General features: G+C 33.3%; 1 protein-coding gene across 1 annotated transcript; it reads right to left on the bottom strand.

Moving 5' to 3' along the window:
- Window positions 1–14028: 14028 nt before the first annotated feature.
- LOC134855652 (procathepsin L-like) lies at window positions 14029–21580 on the bottom strand. The gene is made up of 6 exons (XM_063872218.1): window positions 21169–21580; window positions 20289–20475; window positions 19666–19804; window positions 17464–17623; window positions 14901–15032; window positions 14029–14504 (listed from the first exon to the last, which is right to left on the bottom strand). Exons 1-6 carry the CDS (start codon window positions 21390–21392, stop codon window positions 14279–14281), a joined length of 1068 nt encoding a protein of 355 aa, XP_063728288.1. The 5' UTR covers window positions 21393–21580; the 3' UTR covers window positions 14029–14278.
- Between the last annotated feature and the right edge of the window lie 6021 nt (window positions 21581–27601).

Raw genomic sequence — 27601 nt, 5'->3', positions numbered from 1 at the left:
GAATGATTTAACTAGGCTAATTGATCGTTGAGTGAAAGTTGGGTTGTAGCTCTCTCTGGCTACGCTAGCCAGATAGACATTTGCCTCATCTAAGTCGCAAAACTGAAAAATTGAGTAAAAGTGTTACGCTAGACTGGGCATTCGATAATTCAGTGATGATTATCTTTGAAAATTCAGCCTGAGTACCTGTAATTTTCTACTAAATCAAAACAAATCGAACTTATTGCCAACTAAATTGAATTCGATTCTAGTTTAATTGCCAAGTTTTATCTCTATTTTTCATATTTTAGATTAATTCAGAGTCAATTCAATTGCCAAATTTGAAAAAATAGTTTTTCGATAATTCTTTTCGATTTTTGGAAGATTTTTGTAACTCCAGCCGCAAATTTTGCATTTCTAATTTTTTGGAGAATTTGCTCAATCCTAGAGAAGGATTGTATTTATAGATAATTATGATTTACAAAACATATATAGTTCGTGTTTTGCTCAAAAAGATTAGCCGTTTATCCGTTGGTTTATCTGTCAATTATTCCTCAATATCTAAGCTACTTATTAATTTACTTATTGACTTAATTACTTAAAATTAAGAATTTATGGAATTTAACAAAAACTAGAATCCAAAATATTATAAAAAACTACAAATTATTTCCAACGTAATATTTTGTTTTCCTAAATGAATTTTTTTTTAAATTTTCGAGGTTGATACATTTTTGGTATTAGTTAGCTTATTATTTAACTTAATTTTTTTCCGATTAATTAATTGAAAAAAAACACGGTTTCACATAATCAGGTAATCGTTTTTATCCCATTTTGGTATATAGCAAAAAACATCCATCCTTGCTCAAGTAATTCAACAAAAAAAATCAGATATAGCTATAATAAACCCATTAATCCTCCTTTGATGTTGCTATTTTCAAATTTATTTTTTTGTCAATTCTGTTTCACTGAGAAACTTTAAGATCAAATTGTATGTCGAATTTTTGCGGAGATTAAGCAAAATCAATTTAAACCAAATTGAGCTATTATGAATGAACTTAAAAAAAAGTGAACATGAAAACCGAGTAATGGAATATATCGACCCAAGAAAAACGTAGCTGCCAAAACTAAATTCTATCATGTGCCAATAATAAAATTAGAGAAAAATTTATTAAAACTTTTTTAACTGTACCTGATCAAACTTCGAAAGAAAATTACTAAATAAACACTATATTCAAAAAAAGTTTAATAACAAACTTTTGTCAAAATTCGATTTTTCCCGAATTAAAAAAAAAAAATTCAAGCAATGTGCTGCTGCTAATCAGTTTGCTGCTTCACGATAAAATTCTTCAATGTTTTGTCAGAGAAGTTTGATTTTTCATTTCCGACAACTTTGGCCGATTAGAAACCGACAGGACTCCAATTCTTATCAATTTTTTTTCACTCCAACACGTTTCAGTTCGCACCCTTTGAAACAACATTTCAGACCATCCCCAATTCCATTATTTTTTTCTAATTTTTGAATCATCTCAAAGAAAATTGTCCCAGTCTTGAAGAAATTCTCGCCTGTCCTGGCAAAAGATTTTGCCAAAAAGTTTTCGAAGTTTTCGAAGATTCTTCAAACTAAATCTAGAAAAGATTATTGTAAAGATTAGCCAAGAAGGTAGGCTGTATTTACAAGACCTTCCCAGGAGGTTGAAAAAGTTTTGGCTCGGCTAACCTCCTATAGATTCATCTTAGATTTTCCAAGAAGAAAGAAGGGGCAACAAATTGAGGCATTAACAAGATGAAAAAATTCTAAAAGCAATCGCAAAAACAACCAACAAGCCGTTATATTTTTTTTTGTGGAAAATATTTTGCTATAAGATTTGAAAAAATTTTGTTGTGAGATCAAAATATTTTACTCAAAAGAAGTTGACCGGCAACTTTTTTGGTTGTTTTTGTGTATGCTTTGAGACTTTTGTTGTTTCAGTACAGTAGATTGTATAAGATTTTATTTTATCTTGGTGCGAGATCAATGTACTGCACTGAGAGAACAAAAGTTAAAATCAAAAAACTAAAATGAAAGAACTTAGTAATTTAGTAAACTAGACTTTTACATTTAGTGCTGTAGATTTTGGCTCAGACGTAATATTGGTGCCTGAAATAAAAAAATTAAGTTACAAAACTGTAAAATTTCCAACAAGATTCCTGAAGGTTGTTCCGCTTTGAAACAAAATTCCAGAAGATCTTTGTGTGGTTCAAGGCCATCATACCGTTTAATGAGGACCCAACCATGTTTTTAAACTACAAAGCAACTTCTAAAATACTGAATTGTTCGAAAATGTCCGTAGCTGTTTAAGATTCTTCCAGTCTTTTTTCAAGATGACTTGACTTGGAATTCTTTTTTACTTCTTACCGTAATTTGTTATTGCTGATTTTACCTAATACACAATAAACGAAAAAAAAGTTAAAAATAGGTTATGCAATTTTATCAAATTTTTATAATTACAATCTGTTATTATTCTAATTACCCTGCGATGATATCAACCTTTGCAATAATACGTGTATCTTAGATTTGAAAAACTTACAGATAAGGTCCACGTGCACGAGTAGCACATGCAAAAAAGGCTGACGATTTTCAATATAATAAAACTTTGAAGCTACCAAAAAAATGTACCTCAACAAAACCATGGCTTGCCCAGCAAACATGAGCAAGGCAGACCTACTTTAAGAGGCGAAAAAACTCCAAAAAAATTTAGAGGAAGAGAAAAATCAGAAACTAACTTACGAAGAAACTCTCTTAAAAATGCGAGTCGAGTTTTGAGAATCTCGTCTACATTAACAGAAACTACAAAATCAACAGGAAAAGCTTACAAGATTTTTCAACGATTGGATGAAAAAATTCAGTCCAAATTGGTCGGTCGGTTTGCAAAAAACATGTAACTTTGGACAGCTTGTACCGATAAATTAATCACCAAAAGATGGGTCCACTAACCGAAACACATTCTTATTTTTTGTCTACTATAAAAGTTATGGTACCAAAATTGAAACTCTTGTTATGCATGAAGGATATAAACTTGTTGATGGGGGACTAACCGGAGAACGATCCTACGATCCTGCAAACAACTTCGTAACATAAATGAGAAATCTTTTAAAAATTTCTCACCTCAAAGAGTAGTTACTGTTTGAAAAAAAACTCCTGCGAAAAAGTTTTGTTTTTGAGCAGATATCAAAACATCACAGAAATCAATTTATTCAAAAATGCTTTGGAAAGTATATGTTGGGTGAGACATGGACGGTATACTTCCTTGGTTTGAAGTTGAATGTGTAAATTCTAATCGCACAGCTGCTAGTTCTAGTAGTCTATTGTTCAGTGGGTAAATACTAATCTCACAGCTGCTAATTCATGTTCACCCCAGATGGCAGCCCTCTTCAAGTACTAGTTGGAAAACTTAGCAGCTAATTATCGAAAAACAATCTAAACATTTGCTATGCTGAAAGAAAACCTCAGAAAAACATTCACAAATCAAAGGACATTTGAATAAAATTTTTAATTGTCAGTTTATGCAATTGCTTTTTCAAGCTTTTCTAGTTTTTTTTTGGTTTTTTCAGTTGATGAGTTGAACAATAAAACAAACCTTTTTAGAAAAACGCTATTTGTTTAAAGGTCTGTCTACTACAGATAAGTTTTGTTGGATACATTTTAGAAGCAAGCAAAAGAAATATCAAATAACTGTCAAATTTCAGTCAATTTTTTGATAAACACTATAGTCGTAGCAACAAAACATGCTTAAAAACAAATCGGTAGATGGTACATTTTTTAGCGCAAGAATTTTTTTCCACATTCAGGATGTACGTGAGTGGTGACAGAAATTTTACTAGATCCCTGTCTAGCTAGAAACCTGTCACAAGCCAGGCGTAACAGTATTAGTATTGGTAATAGGGAGTGGCAGCCAAAAGTGCTTGAAGACTAACAGACGAACCTTCGGGTGGTATGTTGACATTCTTGCATGACGCTGCGGTCGTTGACCAGCTGCCAGATTGGTCTTGGAAGCCACTGGTATTCATACCCAGGTATTTATACCTGGGTATGTCTGTAGCAACCCTGCTTATGGTTGAACAGACCAAAATGGTCCGACTGTGTTCTACAGTCGAACCGACCGTTTAAAAAGCTTATGGCAATATCCCAATGCCTATGGGCTCTTCTGAAGTTGCCGCACGATGGTGACACCACAAGGCATGTTATGCCCTGTGCTAAATGATGTCTCTTACAGTGCATTGCCCGAAAAATGGTTTGGACTCGTAAGGTGGGTGTTTAGGCAACTTGCCACCCTTAAAGGGTCAAATCCTGTGCTTCAACCTTCTCAGTAAAGTTCTGAAGGCTATATCTGGTGCAATTGATTTTGCACTAGGCTGAGAACTATATCATTATTAGTATTGGTATCAGTGGCGTACCAGTATTAGTATTGGTAATAGGGAGTGGCAGCCAATAGTGCTTGAAGACCGACAGACGAACCTTCGGGTGGTATGTTGACATTCTTGCATGACGCTGCGGTCGTTGACCAGCTGCCAAATTGGTCTTGGAAGCCACTGGTATTCATACCCAGGTATTTATACCTGGGTATGTCTGTAGCAACCCTGCTTATGGTTGAACAGACCAAAATGGTCCGACTGTGTTCTACAGTCGGACCGACCGTTTAAAAAGCTTATGGCAAAATCCCAATGCCTATGGGCTCTTCTGAAGTTGCCGCACGAGGGTGACACCACAAGGCATGTTATGCCCTGTGCTAAATGATGTCTCTTACAGTGCATTGCCCGAAAAATGGTTTGGACTCGTAAGGTGGGTGTTTAGGCAACTTGCCACCCTTAAAGGGTCAAATCCTGTGCTTCAACCTTCTCAGTAAAGTTCTGAAGGCTATATCTGGTGCAATTGATTTTGTACTAGGCTGAGAACTAGATCATTATTAGTATTGGTATCAGTGGCGTACCAGTATTAGTATTGGTAATAGGGAGTGGCAGCCAATAGTGCTTGAAGACCGACAGACGAACCTTCGGTTGGTATGTTGACATTCTTGCATGACGCTGCGGTCGTTGACCAGCTGCCAGATTGGTCTTGGAAGCCACTGGTATTCATACCCAGGTATTTATACCTGGGTATGTCTGTAGCAACCCTGCTTATGGTTGAACAGACCAGAGTGGTCCGACTGTGTTCTACAGTCGGACCGACCGTTTAAAAAGCTCAATGCAATATCCCAATGCCCATGGGCTTTTCTGAACTTGCCGCACGAGGGTGGCACTACAAGGCATGTTATGCCCTGTGCTAAATGATGTCATTTACAGTGCATTGCCCGAAAGATGGTTTGGACTCGTAAGGTGGGTGGTTAGGCAACTTACCACCCTTAAAGGGTCAAATCCTGGTGCTTCAACCTTCTCAGTAAAGGTCTGAAGGCTATATCTGGTGCAATTGATTTTGCACTAGGCTGAGAACTAGATCATTATCAGTTGAACAAAAAGCATTCACGCAATAAGTTGTTGACAAAAAAGGTGATGAAAATTCTCAAAGGTTTTTGTTTAAAATGTGCAATTTTTTTGTCTGGAGTCTACAAAATAGATCTTGTAAATCAAGTCGTGTCATAAGTTTTACGCCTTTGCTGCAAATTGATTTAACTATACCAAACGTCCTAAAATCATATTGTGTAATAAATAAAACTGTTTTATTTATCGATCATTCCTTAATTTCAATCAACCAAACAATTTTTGTTAATTCGTACAAATTTCTTCTCAACAGAGACCACATTGCGATTTCACGTGAATCATTTTTTTTCTTGCGAGCCAAAAATTGACATCATCAAAAATGAGCAAAAAATTTCCAAAACTCTTATCGGTGAAGATCACTTTAGACTTTGATCTTTTTTATTGCACGGAAATGTATGAAAATTCCTATGGATCAAAAAATTATAAGACTTTTGAGATTACTGTTGAAAAAACTAAACATCCCATGCTTCCTATCGCCCCAAAATTAAAATTAACTGAAAAGCAATACAAAAACCATGGAGTGTTAAAATCTTGGTGAATTTGGTAAAAAAGACAGTTTTTTCATCATAAGGAAAAACACTAGTTGTGAGGTAGCGCATAGAGAATAAAAACGGCGAGAACGAGACATTTGGTGTCACATTCAAAACTTTCAGCAGCTTCGTAATAGTAGAGAAAAAAGGAACTTTACACACGAGAGCTAAGGAAAAAGAGTGATCAAAAACCACCAACTATTAGCAGAAAAGATTTTAAAATTGCAAAAAAAATAAAGTTAATGAAAAAACAAATCATTTAATCAAATCTTCTTAAAATTAGATATTTCTATTATTGAACTTAACCCCCCCCCCCCCACATAAAAAACGGAAAAACAAAACAACTGCAGTCTTTGATTTTCTTTGCATCACAAGAGAAAAAATTACAAAGAAAGAGATGTGTAACCGTTTAATAAACTTCCAAAGCCAATGGGAGATCAAGCATCTTGCCCTCAACAAGGTAAACGTGCAATTGGAACACGCCACTTGCCTCTGGAGAAAAATTTGGACTCAAATTGCCTATAGAGAAAAAAAACCATGCAAGATAGTTTTAAGTATTAGTGGACAAAAATCTTAACTTTTCAGATGCAATGAAAAAATGTTTAAGCGAAAGGTGTATTGCTATTAAGTAGTTTTACTGTGTGCGACTTTTGGTAACTTAAGAATCATCAATTGTGCTTTTCAGAAAATTAATTACCCATATCTCAACCTATCAGACTATACAGACATATAAACTGGGGAATCAAGTTGTGCTGTCTTCGCAGAAAAAATTATCAAGTACGTGATCTTTTTTCGAGTCTAAGTTTTTACCAACCGAATTATTTATTACCCAACTATAGTTTGTTATTAATGTTCGATGTGTCAAAAATTTTCTGAACAATTAAATTTGGTAGGAAGTTAATCCATAACAGAGTACCTGTGAAACTACACGAATGCACAAAGCAAACAAAACCAAGATTTCTGAAAAACAAAATTGGGGGAAAATCTGTAGCAAACAATAGTTGTATTAAAAAGAACAATTTAAACGTAAAGCTGATAAAAATTAAATTTAAATTTAAATTCAAAAAGTTTTGAGAAAAATGCACGAAAAAATGCATATCATTAAATCCACTTTTTCTTTTCGAGATTATTTTCCCTACGAATAATTTGTTTTGTTTCACTCAGTTTTTTACAAATTGTAATTGAACATTTACATGCCAGTCTTTTATTCCAACGAGTTTTATTTCATTTTGATAATTTCATTTTAGCAACATGTACATCTAACCCAGTTGTTATTTTAAGTTTTTTTGTTTGCGAAAGAAAATGTCTGAGTTCCCAAATTTGTTGTTTTAATGCGTAGATAGATTATTCCATGATCTTTCATTCCGATTAATTAAAATTTGAAATTGAAATTTTTCTGCCCACAGTTTTGGTACAACTCGGCCAGTTCTAAATAAACTCAACCTTTTTGAAAATTTTGAAAGCGCCCGATTTTGAGAAGTAGTTAAAACACTCGCTTTTTTTCGAACCGCGTCGTATAAAAAAGCAACTCAAATATTTGAAAGTTTCTATTTCTAATTCTAATTCTAATGAAGATTGAAAAACAACTCTCAAGCATAAGCAAAGTTTTCAATCATTCAAAAATAATGACGTAGCCAAGTGATTTTGTTTTTCGTTTGTATGAAAACCTTATAAAGGAAATCTACTTCTTCTATTCAATTTGTACCAAAATGGAAACGATTCTTTTGATTGAAGTTGATGGCCTTTTCAAGCTATTATACGTCAGCAAAATTTGACACTTCTGTTTCTAATGAGCGTTTTTTGATGATGTCAATATTAAATGTATACTGAAATGGATTTATGAACTGGTGAAAATTTAAAATCAATGCGAACCTAAGTGCGGTTTTTAAGCCCTATAATAATAAGATTTTTTTCTCTCTCGTAGCTAACAAGTTTTCATGCGTTTTTAAAGCCATTATGTTGGGGTCTACTTTGTTCTGCAAATTTGAATCACGAAACCAGAACGTGCTAGAAGTATAAAAAAACTGGTTCTAGGACGCAAGCATTGAAAATTCTTTAAGAGTTTTCATGATTTGATTAAAGTTGATTATGCCGTGAATTTATTAGATTCACAAAAAAATAATAATGATCTTTCAACGTACGCCATAGAACATTAAAAAAGTGGATTTCTTCTTTCCGCATTTTTTGAATGGAATGGTAATTTAAAAATAGTAACCTGTGTTGCATCCATAGACCAAAAATGTTAGTCATACAATTCCATAACTAAGTCTCTAAAAAACACTAATCATACAAACTTCCACACGTTTTTCGAAAATGGTCTCATCAAATGTTCAAATAACTTTTTTTCTTGTTTCGGCACAAAATTCGGTGTACCGTACTAAATAAAAAGAAAAAGTTTTTGTAAAAAACTGCTAATCATACAATTTCCATATATGAAAATCAAATGACTAGCATTTTTTGATGGCGAAAACATTGATGGTGAAATTGCCCCCTAAATTTTTTTTGTGTTTTTTTTTCAAACGCATATCGAATTTTGTACTCGAACATTTTCCAAAAAATTTTTTTTGCATGCAAAATGCTATTTTTTGTGCGCATAACGTAGTCGTGGATACACTATTATTGAGTTTTTTTTCCTTTTCGATCAAATTTTTTTTTTTCAAAAACGCTTAAAACTTCTTTTTTTAGTGTGGCATGTTTATGGATGCCTTGATCAAGATCTGATAATTTAAAAAATCAAAATTTAAAAAAATGTTCGTTGAATAACCGTGTTTTTCCATATATGAAAATTGCGTGATTTGCATTTTTGGTCAACCCGGGAACCTGGTCTAAAATGCTGAGATCATGTATGGAGTCACTGAAAGAATGCTTTGAAATACATAGGAAGCGGCTAACTTATTTGAACTTGCTTCAAAAGAATTATTTCTTCTTTTGCCGCTATTAATAAAAATAACCCCTCCCCCATGGAACATGAAAAATCAGTTTTGAACAATTCAGACAGAAAAAAAACTTCCGATTTTCTTAACGTTCTAGAATCAATCGCCAAGAATGTATAAATGATGCCAAACTGTGTATTTTTGAATTATAAGCGTATTCCGCAACAAGAGACGCTCTCTTTGTTCTTCCCTTGTTTTTTTTTCATTGATCGTTTGGACAAACTTTTACTTGTTTAAAAACTTGTCTTTGGATTCCAGAGGCCTACAAACACCAAATTGAGTGAGTGCTATCGAGTGCTATCGAGGCCGATCGAGCCCTCAGTCAAGCCGCGTAATACCTCGCATTGGCAAAACTAAGATTGCATTCAATTATAATTGCTTTTTATACATAACTTTACCAGTAAAAAATTGATTGTATGTTACCAAATTGAACACTAAAAAGAGTAATATAGGGATTTTATACCGTTCAGAAAAATAGATTATTTAGTAAAGAAAATGGATTTTTGCAGTTTAAAATCTGCAAAGAATCTGTATAATGTCGATTATAATCGATTGCAATGCATTTTCTAAGGCCCAAAAATTCAACTATGTAGACTAAAAAATGGATTATAATGTCTAAAAAATTGATTTTTTTATTTTTAGAAGCTTGCTGTTTGCAAACTCAAACAAAAAAAATTCAAACTAACCGACACAAATCATAAAAGTTATCAAAAAGACAAGAGTCTCAGAATATGCAATAAAATTATGAAAATCATCAATGTAAACAAGTCTTTGAGCACAAAAAATGCAATAAATATGATGAAATTGGTATGCTTTTCTTTAGTGTCTCGAAAAATTTTCTACAAATTTAAATCATCAAATGATCGGGTCAAAAACTTGAAATAAAATTTTCTTTATTTTCCGATTATTTTTCTAAATCAGACTTGACGGACAGCTACTGACTGCACAATAAGGCCTATTGAAGCTGTCAAAAAATTAAAAAAGTCAAAAAGCAGTTGTTTATAGAGTTTAGAGTGTCAAAACTTTATTGACAAGAGTGGACGGTCTCTACTTTTTTACTATGTAAATTTAGATCAGAGGCTTAAGCTTCGTAGCAAGCTTATAATAGTTTAATTTAGAAGCGAAGCAATGTGCTCTGTTTTATGTCAAATGTTTGTGAGAAGATCGCTTGAGAGTTTTTAATTGCCAGGGGCAGATCAAAATGACCTTTTTTGCGCAAACAATGAGCCAGACAAAAAGTTACCATTTGATATTTGCAGAGGGTTAGTTTTTACAGAAATTGAAGTCATTTATTGTGATTTATTGTGTTGCAAGGGCGGCAAATAAGATTTGGTAGAAAGTGAAAAACATATAGGCTCAGGATTTTTTTTATCCTTTAGATTAAAACTTCTGATGAAGTTTTTGCTCTCGGGGATCGGTTACTTGATATTCGAAGGCTTCCCAGGTTATGCAAAACTATAGTTACAAGACACGAGGCTCAAAAAGTTGATCGTTTTATGCTATGATGCTGGCAGCTATGGGAAGATTATACGCATGGCGAACTAATGAAAATAGGTAAATTATTAAATTTCATGTTTTCCTGTTTTAATACACTGCCTAAAGATTAACACATAATTTCTTTGATTTCAAATTAAAATTCAAAACTTTAATACCAAACCAGAGATTAGTAAAGGAGCTGTCAGAATATTCAACGCTTAGCATTATTACAAGCAAATTTGAATCTTATTTGATTGATTTAGAAGAAAAAAGTCACACCTAAGGACAAACGTTTGGGCTGGTTAGGGTTCATGGCTTTTTGCTTTTTTCCAGTAGTTAGTGACTATCTTAGTACAAAAAAAATTCAGTTTGAGAATGCGCAACTTTTTTACACTCGAAGGGTGACCTTTCCGCTAGGAAAAACTTGAAATCTTTCGAAACATTTTCGTTATTAAGCTTACGCAGTTTTCTTTCAGTCAGCTTACTTGACAAAACCATAGGCTTGATTTGAGGGTTCTCAAAATATGTCAAACTTTTCCAGATTTTTTTCGTTCACCTTCTAAGTCCCCGTTTCGTCCTGCAAAAAATCCGATTTCTCCCTCGGACTAGTTTACAGAGCATCTTCAAAGTAGCCTTTACTTTAGTTGGGTCAGCAAGACACACTGAAAAAAAAACGCCATGACAGTTTGAATGATAGCTTGGTAAAAAAACACGTTGTACCAGCGAAATCGTAACTATACAAATTCACTGTTGCTCATTTGAGGTCGATTGAACGACCGGTTCGGTTCAAAATCTGATTTGTTTCAAATCGATCTTTTTATACAAAATTTTTGGAACTCGTTAAAATCAGCTTATTTACTCGCAATTTTTTGTTAATGACTTTAACCTAAATATTATCCTATTTTAATCCTATTCTTCCAAAATGCTATTTTTTTCCAATTGTTGGATTTGTTTGAGTTTTGGAATCATGTTCAATTCAATATTTTATGAGGCACTTCACGAAAAATTAGCTCACCGTTTCAGTGTTTGGAACGAACAAATACAATCATGGTTCAATGAATCAAATTTTCAAGTAAGGCGGTGATACTAGAGAAACCCTGAAATGACTTTGAAAGCACTGAAAGGTGGTTTGAAAAACATGCTGTAGCAAAAATTGTTTGCAATTGGCTTCTTGAGGCCCTCATTTGTTTTACAATGAACATCAACTATTAAGTAATTACCTATAAAAAACGCTAAATTATATGAAGTTTTACCCAGTAAAGTTTTTAAACAAGGCAATTTCTGCATTATGGCTGGCTAACATTGGGCTGCTCGCTCAGGAAGTAATACAATTTATAGTTCAAAGCTTAGGTCATTGTAAGAAAAATAAGAAAAATAGACAAAGCAGTAACACCAAAAAACACCTTGGTCATGGCCAAGTTTTTTACGAGCAATTAAATTGCGAAAATCATCAACAACTTCTTTTTTGTAGCCAAAACTAGGCACCAATACACAATTTAATTAATATTTTGTTTTCTTACATAGCTTTAAGTAAATTTGTAGTTTAAGGAGGTCAAGGACACTCGTTTAAAGTATCATTAAAAATTTTTCCCCATACCAACTCATCAAGATTCAATCGGATATCAATACCTCTGATCACTTCAAAATTCAAAACATAAACATTAAAATTGGAAATTGAAATAAAGTGTACTTCTAAAATATTCGATAAAATAGTTGAAACCTTTTATTTTTTAATCCACTGTTTTACTAGACTGGATTAGCGTGCCATAAGTACTAGTGCACTTAGTACTGAATTCCCGAGCCAAAACCAAGTATTTTTTTATTTCCATGAGCAAATCAATGTTAATTTCCATCACGTTCTTTTTCTTACTTTCTCTGTATCTTTTGAAGATTTAAGATTAAATTGGGATAAAAGCTTGATGAAATGTTTTGAAATTACTTTCAAACAAATTACTTTGAAGTGACTTTCAAAGGACAAAATCCGGTTAAAAGTTGAAGAAACCTTATTATGTGGGCGTAAAGTAAGAGCTCATAACTGGTTTGAGAGGTGTTCTTGCTATGGAAAAGTTTTTACAATTACAAAGCGAAACTGATTTTATATTGCTCAATGTGGTTCTTTGGAATTACACTTTTTTGAATTACACTTTATGGTGCGAAAAACAACAGACGGAAATTGATAAGGTGAATTTGCGCGGTGTCAAAAATTGGCTAAAAACTAATGATTAATTTTGCGCTGGTTATCCAGCTCAGGCAATCAATGAAATGTTCCGGCGAACGTTTCGGAGCTATGACTGCTCTAATACATGTATTTAAGTGTTATACTGTATTTAAGTTTTGTCCACTTTTCTGCTAAAAGCACCCGATTTTAAAGTCTGCACCGCCAACACAGAAACATTTTCTTGAGACAACGGATCAAGAGACTTTTCCTTATTTTGGCTGTAGTTTTTCTCAAAATAAAGAATCAGTCCAGCTCTTCAGGTTCCACAAAAACTAATTTGAGCCAGTAAACATGTTTTGTTGCTTGCAGTAATTTTTTTTACTGCAAGGACACCTAAGAAGAGAATTTTGACAAAATGGCTATTTTACACCATAAAAAATTTTTCGTATTTTTCAACCGTGAATCCAGAGCAAACAATAAAAACATGAAAAAAGAAATTGTTTATTTGCCTGTTGAAGTCAAAAGTTTGCAACTGCTGACGCGTGACTGTGTAGGCACCTGCGCTTTGGCTCACTTTTTTTGGATACTCTATCCTAAAGTATCTAGTAACGAGTTCCCTGGTTGACCAAAAATGCTTATCGTACAATTCTCATAAATGGGAAACTTCTTTCCATACATTTCCATACGTACAGAAAATTGTATGAAATCTCTATAATAAACTTTTTCTCATAAATGGAAATTGTATGATAGGTGTTTTTCCATAAACCAAAAAGATGTTTTTTGTTTCTAATTTTAGTTTCTGAAAATTTTTGGATTGTTTGCAACCGAACACACGTGACAAAGACCTTGGTTACTCAAAGCACCAAAGGTTGGATGGTCTTGCATTTATAATGCATGGAAAATTACCTGAATTGTCTTCGAGCTGTTTTTCACAAATTCTATAACAAAAGTAACAAACTTGAAATTGTTTGGCCAGCATTTTTTTCTTAAAAAATTTTAATTCAGTTTTTTTTTGTCACCAGTCTGTTCAGCTGTTCTTTAAAAAGCCGCAGAAATGGTTTAATTTTTTTTCTATTGTTATTCGAAATGTATGAAAATTGTATGACAAGCATTTTCTCCATACACTTGGTGTATGGAATTGTATGATAATGATTTTTGCTGTATTAAATTGTATGTTAAGCATTTTAGGTGTATGGAGTTATATAAAAAAAGATTCAATGGTTAGGCATATGTAAATTTTATAAGTTGTAACAAATCCCCTCTTTGCAAAAGGTGGCAAAAAGTTAAAGAGATCCCTTTTTTCATTTGTTATTTGACCTTTTATCCAGCTGAAACTTAATATCGAGAAAACTATTTATAATCTAAGGTTTTATTAATTTCTAAGGTTACTAATTATAATCTACAACCTCAATAAATTGATCAGACTAAATACATTTTGAATACAGTTTCTGACTATCATTTACAACTCAAATATACTCATTTTAACTACTTCGTATATAATTTTCGACCTTATGGCTAAATGCTAGTAATCAAGCAATTTGAAAATATAAATCAATGTTTTTAATTATCTTCAGTGTTCAAATGACGTTCAATAATGCGAGTGATCATTCAAACTACAGTTATATTAGACGACAAGTCGATTAGACGACAAGTCAGTTAGACGACAAGTCAGTAAGACGACAGGCGGATTAGACGACGGGGTAGCTAGCCGATGTAGCAACACCACACTGGTTGTTTCTATTTCTGGACATTTTGATGTACCCATTTTCACCCCAAGATTCACCCCACGAGTTTTTGACGATCCAGTAATCCTGGCCGTCTTCGGTCCCGTAGCCGACGACTAGCACTCCGTGGTCCAGTTGTTCCGGGGAGCAGTTGGGTTCGTTGTAGACCCCGCCGCTGTACATTTGGAAGCTAAAGCAAAAAAAAAACTGATAGCTATCGATTCAACCTAATCATTCGTGAGTTGAAACCAATCAAGTTTAAAAATTCAAGTTATGATTGTTATCTAGAATGATTGAAGTTGATACAACAAATTGCTGAAGTTTCTGGGCATGTCTCTGTAAAAAAAAATGGAGCCCAGTTATTATGATGGGTATTTGATATCAATTTTGATACTACTTTGTTATTGGAACCAAATAACTCAACGAAATTAGCAAAAACGACTTTTGAACTTAGCAAAAATTATTCGCTAAATTTGTGGCCCGCAAATTTATTTATTCGCAAATTTTGGGGTCCCGTGACTGTAAATGAAGAGGTCCGGATTCGAACCTGCGACCTCAAGTGCTAGACAGTTCACTGCCTTCTTACCTCATATGTGATGCGTCGATGGCGATGCTGATTGGCCCGATTGTTCCGACTGCTTCTTTGAGTGCATCTTCATCGCCTGCGGGGATGTCCCGGTAGCCGGCATCGGTAGCTCCGACATCGCTTTTCTGGAATCTGAAATTAAACACATTACGAGGCCGAATTGGGTGATTTTTTTCTGCATTGTAAGCGGATTCTGCAACAAAAGGACGCTATCTCTGATCTTCTGTAGTTCATTCGTTTTCTTTGATTGTTCCGACAAAATTTTAGCATGCTTAAAGACATGTCTGCGGATTCCAGAAAGCTACACACACCAAATTGAGCGCCTATAGAGAAAGAGTAAAATGGTCTGCGAATACTTTTAGGATATCGCTCGATAGGCAGCTCACTGGCTTTTCTATTACCAGGATTGACCATATATACTAATCAAACAATTTTCATGTATGGACAAAAAGCTAAAAGCTACTCACACACTTTTTAAGCAATTCTATAAGTACACAAAATTGCAAAAAAAAGTCCATGATTTGTGGTTTTTCATAAATAGAAATTGTATGACTAGCATTTTTCCATAAGCCAAAAAAACCTGGCTTAAACAAAAATTGTATGACTAGCATTATTCCATCAGCCAAAAAAAACCTGGCTGATTTTTTTCTGGCTTAATTCCTTTTCAAATATTTGGGACTGTGTTCGTAACCAAACATAAGTGTCAAATACTTTTTTTTCTCAAAAGTAGAGTCACCAAAATGTGACCGTCTTGCTTTTAAAATGCATTGGAAACGACCTGAATTGTTTTATAATGTTTTTATTCACAATTGATGTAACAAAACAAACGAACTTTTAAATTCAGGCAAAAATTTCCAAAGATGAGTTTAGCAAATTAGAAATACAAATTAAGGGTCCGTTTTTTAATTAAGGCATACATAAAAAAGCCATGCAAAATAGATAGACGTTTCCGAGCGTGTTTGAAAACATTTATCCAGAGAAACGGAAAAAAGTCCAAGTTTTGTGTATCAAGGACTACGTTATATACATAGAAATTAACTTTTGCACTTAGAGCAAAAAGTAATTTTTAAAAATATTCCTTTCCATAAAACATTTGTTTTGTGAATAAAAAAATTGTCGGCAAATTTGAAATGCCATCCAAAAAGTGCTTGTCATACAATTTTTGTATTTGGAAATTGTATGATTAGCCATTTTTCTGACAAAATTATTTATTTTTTCTGACAATACACCAACATCTATGCCGAAACAAAGAAATTTCCTTGAAAATTCGATTAATCAATTTAAGCAAAATGTATGAATTTTGTATGACCAATATTTTTTCTCAGACTTAGTTCATGGAAATGTATGATTAGCATTCACAGTCTATGGAGGTCAACCTGGAGTTCTTTCATGATGGCATCTTTAGTTGGCATAGCTTAAGTAAAAAAAAAAAATTTTCCCCTGCTTTAACCCAAATAAATTAATTGTCCATCTTTCGAATAACCTAGTTAGTTTGAACAAGACTGCACGTATCAGGACAAAACCCTGATTGTTTCTACTGACCTTCAACTGCTTTTGCTGATGATTTCAAATTATATCGGTGAAATTTTGAGTCGCATTTGAAATCAACAAGACCAAATAGGTTGCTTTACTTCAATTAGGATCAGTTTTGCAGAGCGGAATAACTTGGCGCATGTAAATAATTCTCGTTGTTCCGACTTTCGATACGAAAGTAACGGAATATTTGTGCTCGGGGTGATTTTTTAAACAATTTTTGACGGAATTTTTTTTATCATTCGAAAGCTATTGTTATCTTGAGCTTAAATTTGAAAAGATATTTCACCTGTGATCATTTTTCGTAAAGTTATGGGGGTTTAAAGATTGCCATTTTGGCCAATTTGGGACAATTAACGCGCGATATATTTCGCGCTATTAACGCGGAAGCGGAGATTTAATCGGTCTTGGAAATCGTTCCAAATTGGTTGAAAGAAGCTTCTTTGCCATAATTGATTTGTTACAAGAAGCGAAATCTATCCTTTTGTACTTTATATGGCGTGTGGGGGGATGATTTTCGTTAAAAAATTCAAATTTTAGAAAAAAAAATTTCATTTAATTTTATTACATTTAATTTTTTTTATAAGTTATTACTGCTCCATAAACATTTAAAGGCAGTCGGAACATTCAGAGCTTCGTCCTGATACGAGCAGTCTTGTTAAGTTTTTTGGATCAAAGTATAAAATGAGCAGTTTTAGACAGACACGTTTCAGTTTGTACAGACAAACAAAGTGATGTGTGCGTACATCAGCGCGCACGTGAGGCTGTGAATTGATACGCCAAGTGAGCTGAAGATGTTCTGGATAAAAAAAACACCACAAGCATCTATAATTTTCACTTTCTTTGAAAATGTGACCAAAAGTTGCTCTTACAAAAGTTTCCACAAAAATTTGTTCAAATTTTCACGCTATTAAGTTTTATTGCAGCTCAGATGACAAAAATCATTCTGGACAGATTTTTGTAAAATTGAACTACAGAAAAAATGAAAGAAGAAAATATAAAAAAGAGCCAAAAATAAACGAAATCTGACCTGCATTTGTCGTTTTCTGCCTCGTAGGGGTAACTCTTCTCAGTGTCCAGCCCCCCGTTGTCCTTCACATACTGGAAGGCGTAGTCCATCAGTCCCCCGTTACAGCCCATGTTCCCATAGCTACGCGTGCAGTCCACCAAATTCTGCTCGCTCAGAGACACTGAAATGAGAAAATGATATTTTTGTAAATCGAGAGTTGAAGAAGACGAAGAAAAAATGAGCTAAGAAAATAAACCCAAGCAAAGTCAAGAAAAAAATCATTAAAATTTCGGGAAATTAAAAATAATCGAATTGTTTTTGGCAATCGAAAATTGAAGAAGAAAAAAAATTGAAAAAAATAAACCCAAACAAAGTCAATAAAAACAATCAATAAAAATGCGAATAATCAAATTGCTTTTGACAATCGTAAGTTGACGAAGAAGAAAAAATGAATTGAAAAAAAAACCAAGCAAAGTCAATAAAAACAATCAAAAAAAGTGGGAAATAAAAATAATCGAATTGTTTTTGGCGATGGAAAATTGAAGAAGAAAAAATGAATTGAAAAAAACCCAAGCAAAGTAAAAAAAAAACAATCAATAAAAATGCAAATAATCAAATTGTTTTTGACAATCGAAACTTGAAGAAGAAGAAAAAATGAATTGAAAAAAAAATAAACCCAAGCAAAGTCAATAAAAACAATCAACAAAAAAGTGGGAAATTAAAAATAATCGAATTGTTTTTGGCAATGAAAAATTGAAGAAGAAAAAATGAATTAAAAAAAGAAAAAAAATGAACTAAAGCAAAGTCAAGAAAAACAATCAATAAAAAAGTGGGAAAATAAAAATAATCGAATTTGTTTTTGGCAATGATTGAAATGATGATTTCAAATTTTTCCTGTCGTCATTTTGACTTTTTTTGAAATTCAAAAAAAAACTTAGTTTCAGTTTATTCGTTTTGTGCTCAGAGACACTGAAAAAGAATATCGCAAAAAACTAATAAGTTCTTGGAGCTAGTAGATGATAGGCAATTAACTTAAGGCACAACAAAAATCCTTTAAAATAAACTTAAGCGCAGTCACAAAAAAAAAACAATCAACAAAAATTGTGAGAATTTACAAGTCTTGAAAACACATTATGTGATAATTTTTGAAAACAGAAAGTTGAAAAATGAATAGAAAAAAACTCAAAAAGCCAAACAGGAATTAAATGCGTAGGAAAAATAGATGCTAAGTATAAAATTCGAATTTCAAAAACTTATGACTTTAAATTCGAAATGACACTCAGTTGATTAGGACGAAAGCTAGAAAAAATTGCCCGAGCCTCGTTTTTAGTTTCCCGCAAAAATATTTTGCCTTAAGTTTTCTGGAAAAGGGCAAAGATTTCTCCAACGGAAAAGTTTTAATCTGTGAACTTTGTTGAGCCCTTTAGGAGCTCTATACACATTTTTTCTTTCGAATTCATCTCCACCGATTTGGGAGGGTTGTATTCTAAATGTTTACTTTCTGGTGACAGAAAGTAAACATTTCTTATTAAAATTATCAGGGACTACTGAGTTTATCAATTTTTAGGCTGAAGCTCAAAAGTGATGTTAATTTTAGATTTTTGAATCAAAGACTTCCTGTGGAAACAAAAAATTTTGTCGTGGAATAAACGTAGAGCTCGTTTTCGCAATAAAATGGCTGGTTTCGGCACTTTTTTAGAAATACAATCATTAACAAATATTCCATAATCTAAGGTAAATTTAAAGAGTGAGGTATAGAAAAACAGAATCTGAATGAGGCCTTTATAACTTTCTGAAACTCGTAAAAATTCGATTTAAAATTCACCTTAATAGTTAGGTATCTGCAACTAACAGAAAATCTTTGAAAGATTATCAAGCCTATTTAAGCATATAGTTTGTTAATTCATCGCCAGGCCAATCTCTGCACTAGATAGGCACACAAGTCGCTGTCTGCTTGTTCCTGGATTCCACAGACAAGTCTTTAAACGTGTTAAAATTTTGTCGGAACAATCAAAGAGAATGAAAGGAAAAAAAGGAGAACAAAAAGAGCTTCCTTCGTTGCGGAATTCGGTTACAATACACAAAAAAGTCCTAATGATTTTTTCCCCCAATTCAGACTGAGTTTGTGGTATTTTGCCCCCAATTCAGAGTTAGTTTTTGGTATTTCCCCCCCCCCCCCCCCAATTCAGACTTGGTTTGTGGTATTTTAACTGGACTGCATACCCAGTTTGTGAGTCTTGGCGAAGTGTTGTCCCTCCAGCGAGCCTGTGGAAGAGAATGACCAGCAGGATCCACACTGGCCTTGGTTCTTCACTGGCGTCACGTACCCTTTTTCTCGCCAGTCGATACTCTCCGGCGCTTTCTAGAACAACAAGAAGATCGTATGAAATCAATCGCGACTCTTTTACTACCCCCCCCCCCCCCCTAAGAAAAAGGGAGGAGATTCGTTACAAGGTGTGCTTAATTCAAATATGCTTAACCAATATGCAATTTGGTCTTATAGTCTTATTATTTCGAAGTTCATTTAGCTCTTAATTCGTTTCTACATGTACCATAAGAGGATAGCATAAAGTATTCATGAAACTTTTTTAATTTTTTTGTTGTAATTTTTTAACATTCATTGTGCCAATCAGCAATTAATGTTGTACAAAATCACCATCAGCTCAAAGCTAAACCAATTTTTAAATGATGTCAAAAGTTTGACCAAAGGTCAGACAGATATTTTGGCCCAGTTTCTCCCAAATAAGAGTCTGACCAGTTTTTCCCAGTTTTTTATAAGGCTTGATCCTCGCAAGAATCCTAGACCTGTCCTTGGGCTCAATTTTTTTATTTGCAGTAACGCATACCGATTCGGCTGGTTTCGTGAACATTTTTGCCCCGCTCGGTTTTTCTGTCATCTGCAGTTTCTTCTGGTATTTGTAACCATTCATAGTAGATCTGACGTCATAAATGGAGAGGTCAGAGTACTCGTTGAGGGCAGTTGTGAACGAGGATTTGTTCAGACTCGCTTCTAGATTGTGTTGGTTCACATATCTGAAAAAAAATTAGGTTTACGAAAAGTTTCAACTTTCGATTTCAAATTTCGGATAGCGTTCTGACCAACCAAATTAGTTGTTGAAGGCAAAAGATCTTTTTTTTCTTTAGCCATTGAGATCGAAATAGAAAGATTGCCGAAACCTTTAATCCTTGTTGAAAAAATTGTAAAATCTCGTTGACGAATTGTAAAATCGTTGTGGGATAGATTTTTGGGAACTTTATCCGCAAAATTAATCATGCAGCCTATGGGGCCTATTGGAAACAATTTGAAAAATGAGAAACCTTAATTCTGCCCATAAAATTAGAATCTCAGCTCGTTTGTCACCCCCCTCCCCCGTTTTCGTTTTCGTTTTTGGTAACCTTTACATTTTTGGCCGACCCGTCCATTTAAGTTTCAAGGTGCTTATCTTTTGAAGGTAGATAAACGCGCGTTCATAAGATCGTTTGCTTGATCAAAAACATTCACCAAAACCTGCAGCATTTCTCAAAATATTTTTAGCCGCTCAGACTTTTTAAAATAAACTGCTTAAGTAAATTTGAGAAGCGATTCGACTACATCAGCCGAAATTCAACCAAACTTTTGAACATATACTTTTTGAATATTCGACTCACCCCAACCCCCACGCTTCTGGTAATAAATTTTCTGGTGATTTTTCAAAACTGAAAAAAAAACAAAAAAAAACTTCATACCTCAAGTTGCTGAGCCAAATGGAGAATCTTGTAATTTCCTCCTCGAAACTTTTGTACTCTTTTTTGAACAATCTTTTCCAATCTTCGAACTCGTCTTTGAACTCACTTTCAATTTCTTCCAAATACGATTTATTTTCATTCGAGTCAATTTTTTCCTGTTTTCCGGGAAAGGCGAATACAGCAACAAAAAGTAGCAAAACTGGGACAACTTTTATCAAATTCATATTTATGGTAGATTTTCAAACCTTTCTTCTGTCGACTTCAAATTTAGTTTAATTCTGTTCAAAATGCCTTTCAAAACTGATTAAAATTAGACCAGTATAAAAGTGAACAGCTTATAACAAAGTAATGTAACATGAAATCAGTTAATGACCTTTCGAAATAACTTCAGCTAGAGATAACACGTTGACATATTTGAACTTAGAAAGATAAGAAATGTATGAAATTGTGGTTGGTTTCACAGAGAGTATTTGCATAATATATTTCTTGTCGTATTTCTGACATACGATTAACATAACTTAATAGCCGAAACTTCAGTGACTAATAAAGTTGAAAGTTCTTTAAATTTCAGTTTCAATTTTCCGAGAAATTAATAAAATTTTGAACTATTTGGATCTAAACAATAGTAATTTTTTTTCTGAAACTTCAAATTTTTTAAAATCTGCTTGTATAACTTTCGATTTCAAAAAAGGTGCTTCAAATAAACTAGGTATCAAAAAACACGTGATCTAGGTTTGGTTATAATTCATAACTTTTTATGACGAGGCAAACCTTCAGTTGTCATTGGACCACACAAGCTTGTTGATATAAATAAAGTCCTTCAAATCCCCAGGCTTCAACGAAACTATCAACGTACTAATTTGAAGTGCAAGGTAAACAGAATTAAAATCCAGGAACGGGGTACTCTGGCTATTTCACCCACAACTGTGATCACGTGACATGCGTTTTTAAGGTATTTTTACTGATTTCGTCCAAATTCGCAAAAACCAAATAGGCAAACATCAGAAATGGTAATGCTTGAGTCTGATTGGTTGAAAATGATTGCGTCGCTGAAATACAATTTGATTGATTTTTTAATTTTTAAATATAGCTCTTTGAGGGTTGATTTGGGCGGAATGAATTAAAAGACGCAAATTTTAATTTCGAACAATGAAGGGAGCAAACAAAAATTCTTAGTGTTCTTGTTAATTTTTTTCTTAGTTTTTTTTTCAACAACAGCTTAGATTATATATGGCTTAACTTTTGAGACGGTTGATGGAATTAGTTAAGGAGATCTAAAAGATTATTCAAAATGTGTGATTGAAAAAAATAAAGTGGGGTTATCAAACTTTCTGAAGTTTCAAAAAAATGTTACTGGTTCCAAAAATACAGTCTCCTTTTCTTCTTTAAAAAAGTGTTTATACAACACATCTGGAACGAGCCTTGATTGGACTAAAAATATATATTTAAAATAATTTTTTTTTATAAATGTTTATGATAAACTTGTCAAATATAACATAATAGACTTGACTAATACAATTTTTGACTTAATTATAATTTGAAAAATATATTGTTTGCGGCAAAAAGTCGGCAATGCAGAAAAAAACATTACAAAAATATCATGTTCTCACTGGTGTAATCTTTATTCCAGAAAACAAGTGTGATAACTTTTTGAAATAGTCAGGAAAACAAAAAATGGTATATTTGTATAAAAAGTTTGATATTCTCAGGTTGTACTGGTGAAGCTCCTACCAGGGAAAAATTTTATGGCCACCATAAAATATTGTCATTTATTTTGCTTGAGTACAGATTAGAAAACGATACATCATTGATTTTTTTTCGAAAGGAGATTCGAACCATGAACGCTGTTATAATTGAAGCTGCAACTTTTTGATTTCAAGGAGTAAATGAACGAAAGTTTCGTAACTTTTTGGCTTATTCTCTATAATTATTAAAAATGTAAGAATGAAATTTGGCCACATGCTATATGAAACAATTTAAAAGGGGCTTACTATATCCAAAACTGAGAATATTTATTTTGAAGGCGTGAAATAGCCGGTAAAGGCTAGTTTCAGTAGTTAGCTATTTTCAGAGGTGTTCTTACTCTGGAAACGCTCTCATAAATAAATAGAAAATTAATTTTGTTGGCTCAAATTGATTCGCTAGGAAATCGGATGGAAAATTATTCTCTAGACAGCGAAAAAACGACAGACAATGAATTGAAAGGTATACTTTGTCCGGCAGCAAAATACGTTTTTTTTACAATACAAATTTAAAAATGTGCTTTGCGCTTACACTAGAAGGTTTGACAAATTTTAGAGACAATACAATCAAGTTCTTTGTTTTTAAAGTGTTTCCTGTGCAAGAACACATCTGAAACTAGTTATGATTTACTGGTTTATTGGCTATTTAACGCCTTCGTAATAAGATTTCTTAGTTTTGGATCTGGTAAAATCTTTTCAAATAGTGTCATTGAGCTCGTGTCAAAATTTCAATTCTAAATTTAAGTAGCGGCAGGGAAAACGACAAAAACGTTAAGAAAAAATCGATTTCTTTACCCGCTTAAGGCAAAAAATGCATATTCTCTGTCCTGTGACTGTTGTTTTCGCATAAGCGGAAAATGCTAGTCCAACTAATTTATACAACGGATAAGTACGAGCCCCACAATCTAGTGTTCGAAGGCAATGTACTGAACATATGAGGTGAAAGTTTTCGATTTATATGTGAAGTTGTACCTTCAGGTTATGGTAACTAGACAATTAATCACCTGCCAATTTTCTTGTCAAATCCCGTACATGAAAAAAACGAAAAAATTATATATTGCAAGAAGGTAGATATAGTGATTAACAACTATGTTTTCTAATGCAAGAATATCAATCAGTCATAATTGTCGGAAACAACAAAAAGCTCCTACTCTCCAGATTTTTTTTGTAGAAACGAAAGCTAACAGAAAAAACTATTAACAGTTCCCAATTGCATGACCACGGTTATGTTGCGTGCGTGTTGGTGTCTTGGGCCATTAGCCGCTACCTAACGTCTTGTAAAAAATTTCTGTTTTCGGGTTACTTTTTCTAATGTTTTTGAGCAGTTAACCATAAATCGACTTTCAGAGTTGACTGAAAGGATTTTTTTTGTCTACTTTTTCAATCTTTGCACAAGAACACAAAAAAAATACTTATAAAACCATGAAAATAAAAAAAACAGTTTTTTCAAAATATGGGGTGAAAATCGAAAAAAAACCTATGCTATTTTTATTCATCTTTTCACTCTTTTTCTGCGTCTTTTTCTGTTTCTCGCGCTCCAAATGAAAATTTTGATTAACAAAATCCATTTGTGTTATTGGCTGGTTGAAATTGCATGGCTGCTACAAAAACTTACCAGGGTTGACAAAAAAGAGCTTATTATACCATTGCATACTATGGAAAAAATGCTTATCAGACATTTTCAGACGGTGAAATGTAATAAAAAACATTGCATGAAAATCACATGATAAACATTTTTTCTGAGCCAATTTTTTGGGTTTAGTATTATTATTGTGTTTCGCCCTGAACGCGAACAGCAAAAGCTTTCTCAACTACGAAACTAACAGGTCAAACCTTGAGCATTGAATCAGTGATACAACTACGTTTTGCTAGATGCAAAGTCAGATAAAAATTTAATTTCACTAAAAAAAACTAACAAAAAAATGTATTCCTTTGATATGACTAGGAGGCTTATTTTTCAAAAAACTCAAGCGGTGACAATTGTTGTCTGTTTTTTTATTAGGTTTTATCTTCTCATCTAAAACTGCAAGCTACAAATTCTGTCATCACAGAGAACCTCCAATGTGACCCTCGATTCTTTTATGTGTAAAGACTGTGCGCTGACTACGTTTTAAGCAAAAATTTGGCATGTACACAAAGTATTTGGAAAACATTCTTCAAAATAGAAACTTTTGCGTAGAAAAAAATCAAATATTTTTGAAATAAAAATCGTATGATAAGAAACTTTTTCCGTAGAACCCATGCATGAAATTGTATGATAAGCGTTTTTTTTTGTATGGAATTGAATGATAAGCGTTACTGTTGTATGGGGGTCACCCAGGTTAATCAAAACAGCTTTTTTGGATGAGTCTAACGAATACCTTGTCAATTTTGTTATTGGATCTTTCCCAATTGCCCTGTTGCTTTCTTGTGAAATTTGATTTTGATTCATGAAAAGTTCTTTAAAAAAATACATGTCAACGTGAACAAGGATAAAAAAGACAGTACAAAGTAATTTTTATTTGAGATATATCAAACTTTTCTCAGATTGGTCAAAACAGGTCAAGAACAAACAACGTTTTTAAGCAACAAATATGAGAAGGAATTAAAATATCTCATCGAAGATTGTCACAAAAAGGCTGACGAATTGCTCTTAAAAAATTGGATGGTACACCCGGAATTAAATTAGGCAATTTGACCAAGGAAAGCAAAAACTTTCCTGCGATGGCGAAAAAACTGTCCAGCAAAAATTACACTAGCTTAAGATGGATTAGTCACACTTTTTGTAATTATAAGTACCACTCAAATTATAAGTACCACCTTTTTAAAAATCAGCCTCACGAAAAACAGGTGATCTAATTAACGTTTTAGGCACGCTTAACCTTGACCAAATATGGTTAAAGCATTTCCGCCCCAAAATGTACTATTCTTCAGCGACAAATTTTCAAAAATTGCAATTGACTAACCTAATTAATTTGTTTTAGTTACAGCCGCAAAAATGCAGTAAAACAATGCCGATAAAAGTTCGTGACTCTAACATGAAGCAGATCGAGCAAAGAAAAACAGTACGCGCAGCGCAATTAACACATAGTGTTCTCGACTACCTGGAAAAAAGCAGTTCGAGTAAGTTTTGGGACTTTCCTTGTTCGCCTAGATTCAATTCGAACAACTATTGTGAAAAACGTGACATTTTTGAAGTTTTTCGAACGTTACCTTCTAAACTGATGATTTAATTTTTGTGGTAAACGCTTTGTTTCAATGCCGGAGAGAACCGCAATTCCAGTACTAAACATAGTCAATTTCGGGAAATCAGCGCATTTAAAGTTGTTCGCTTTTTTATCAAACTTTAGCTAAAAAATAGTTAGCAAACCAAAAACTTGGTAAAAAAACAGGGGTCGAACAATGATGAGTGTTATTTTTTCAATGCTTTAGAATAATTAGATTGAATGCAAGACTTTCCTTTGTGGCTAAACACAAAAACGAGGGGAGATTAGTTTCGCAAAACAGTTTCTTTCAGTTTCCGTTGAAAGTTTCTCACAATATCCATATAAGCGACCGTAAACTTTTTGTGGGTTCTGAATTTTTTTCAAGATCAGCTTGCATCTCGCTTTCATTATAGATTAAGCCAGGCACAGACATTTGAAGTTTTGAGCAAAAAGTTGAAAAATGTTGGTTTAGCTACAAAATCTCATGTAATAAAAACAAACTTTTAAAGAACATTTTAAAAGTAAAAAAAATGATCACACTGATTTAAGGCACGCATAGTAAATTTTGACAAAAATTTCAAATCAGTAGATAACGTTAACGTGCATTTTCTCAAATTGACAAACCAGCGCATATGAGAGCAAGAAAATTTTCCAATAACTTTCTGAAGTGTTCGAAGCATTTTGACAGTGTTTGTAAGATTAGGAGCCCGGCTAAAATTGGAGGTATTTGAATAACTTTTTTAAAAAATTTTTGCCGATGCGGCCTAAAAGTAGGGTAATTTCAAAATATCAAAAACACACAAAAATTTAGTCGTTTCTCAAATTTCATTGACATGAAATTTTTGAGAATTTGAAAATTACCCAAAAATATTACTGTTTTCTTAAAAGTTGAAAGGCGTAAAATTTTTTTGCACAAAAACCACCTAAAATGTGTTGCCTCAATTTGAAACCTGATATGAAATTTGGCTGTGTCGTTTTAAAGAAATGTCAAAAAGTTTCAAAATACGGCTAAGAAAACAAATTATCGGTTTTTCTGATCGCCATAACTTTTTGCATTAAAAATATAGTTTTAACCTGCGCTGACAAAACCGTATTATCTCTGCAAGTCTAATGTTCTTTAAACCAAAGTGTCATCACATTCGCATAATTTTCTGTAATCTTACAGTGGATCATCAATTCAAACCAGTTGAAACAGACAGCACCAATTTTAAGCGTGAGAGTTCTTTAATGACAGACAAAAACCTGTTAAACAAGGTCGATCAAAGCCGTTTTTTGAACTAGTTTAAATAGCTAAATTTTACTAAAACAAAAAGGGATTTGGTGGGGAGTTCGAACTTGAGCCGAATGGGAAGTCTGTATATAGTCGGTCGGCGGTACGGTAGCTTAGGTCGCTCGGCCATCTGTTGTTTTGTTACAAAGTCTAAATTGAATTTTTTTCTTTTCTTTCAGTTCTTTGATAGCGGGACGTTTACCAGGTTTGAACACTTTGGGTCCAAAAATTTGGCC

The sequence above is a fragment of the Symsagittifera roscoffensis genome, chromosome 10, assembly GCF_963678635.1.
Source record: "Symsagittifera roscoffensis chromosome 10, txSymRosc1.1, whole genome shotgun sequence".
Taxonomy (NCBI): domain Eukaryota; kingdom Metazoa; phylum Xenacoelomorpha; order Acoela; family Convolutidae; genus Symsagittifera; species Symsagittifera roscoffensis.
This window is presented reverse-complemented; position numbering and strand designations above follow the sequence as displayed.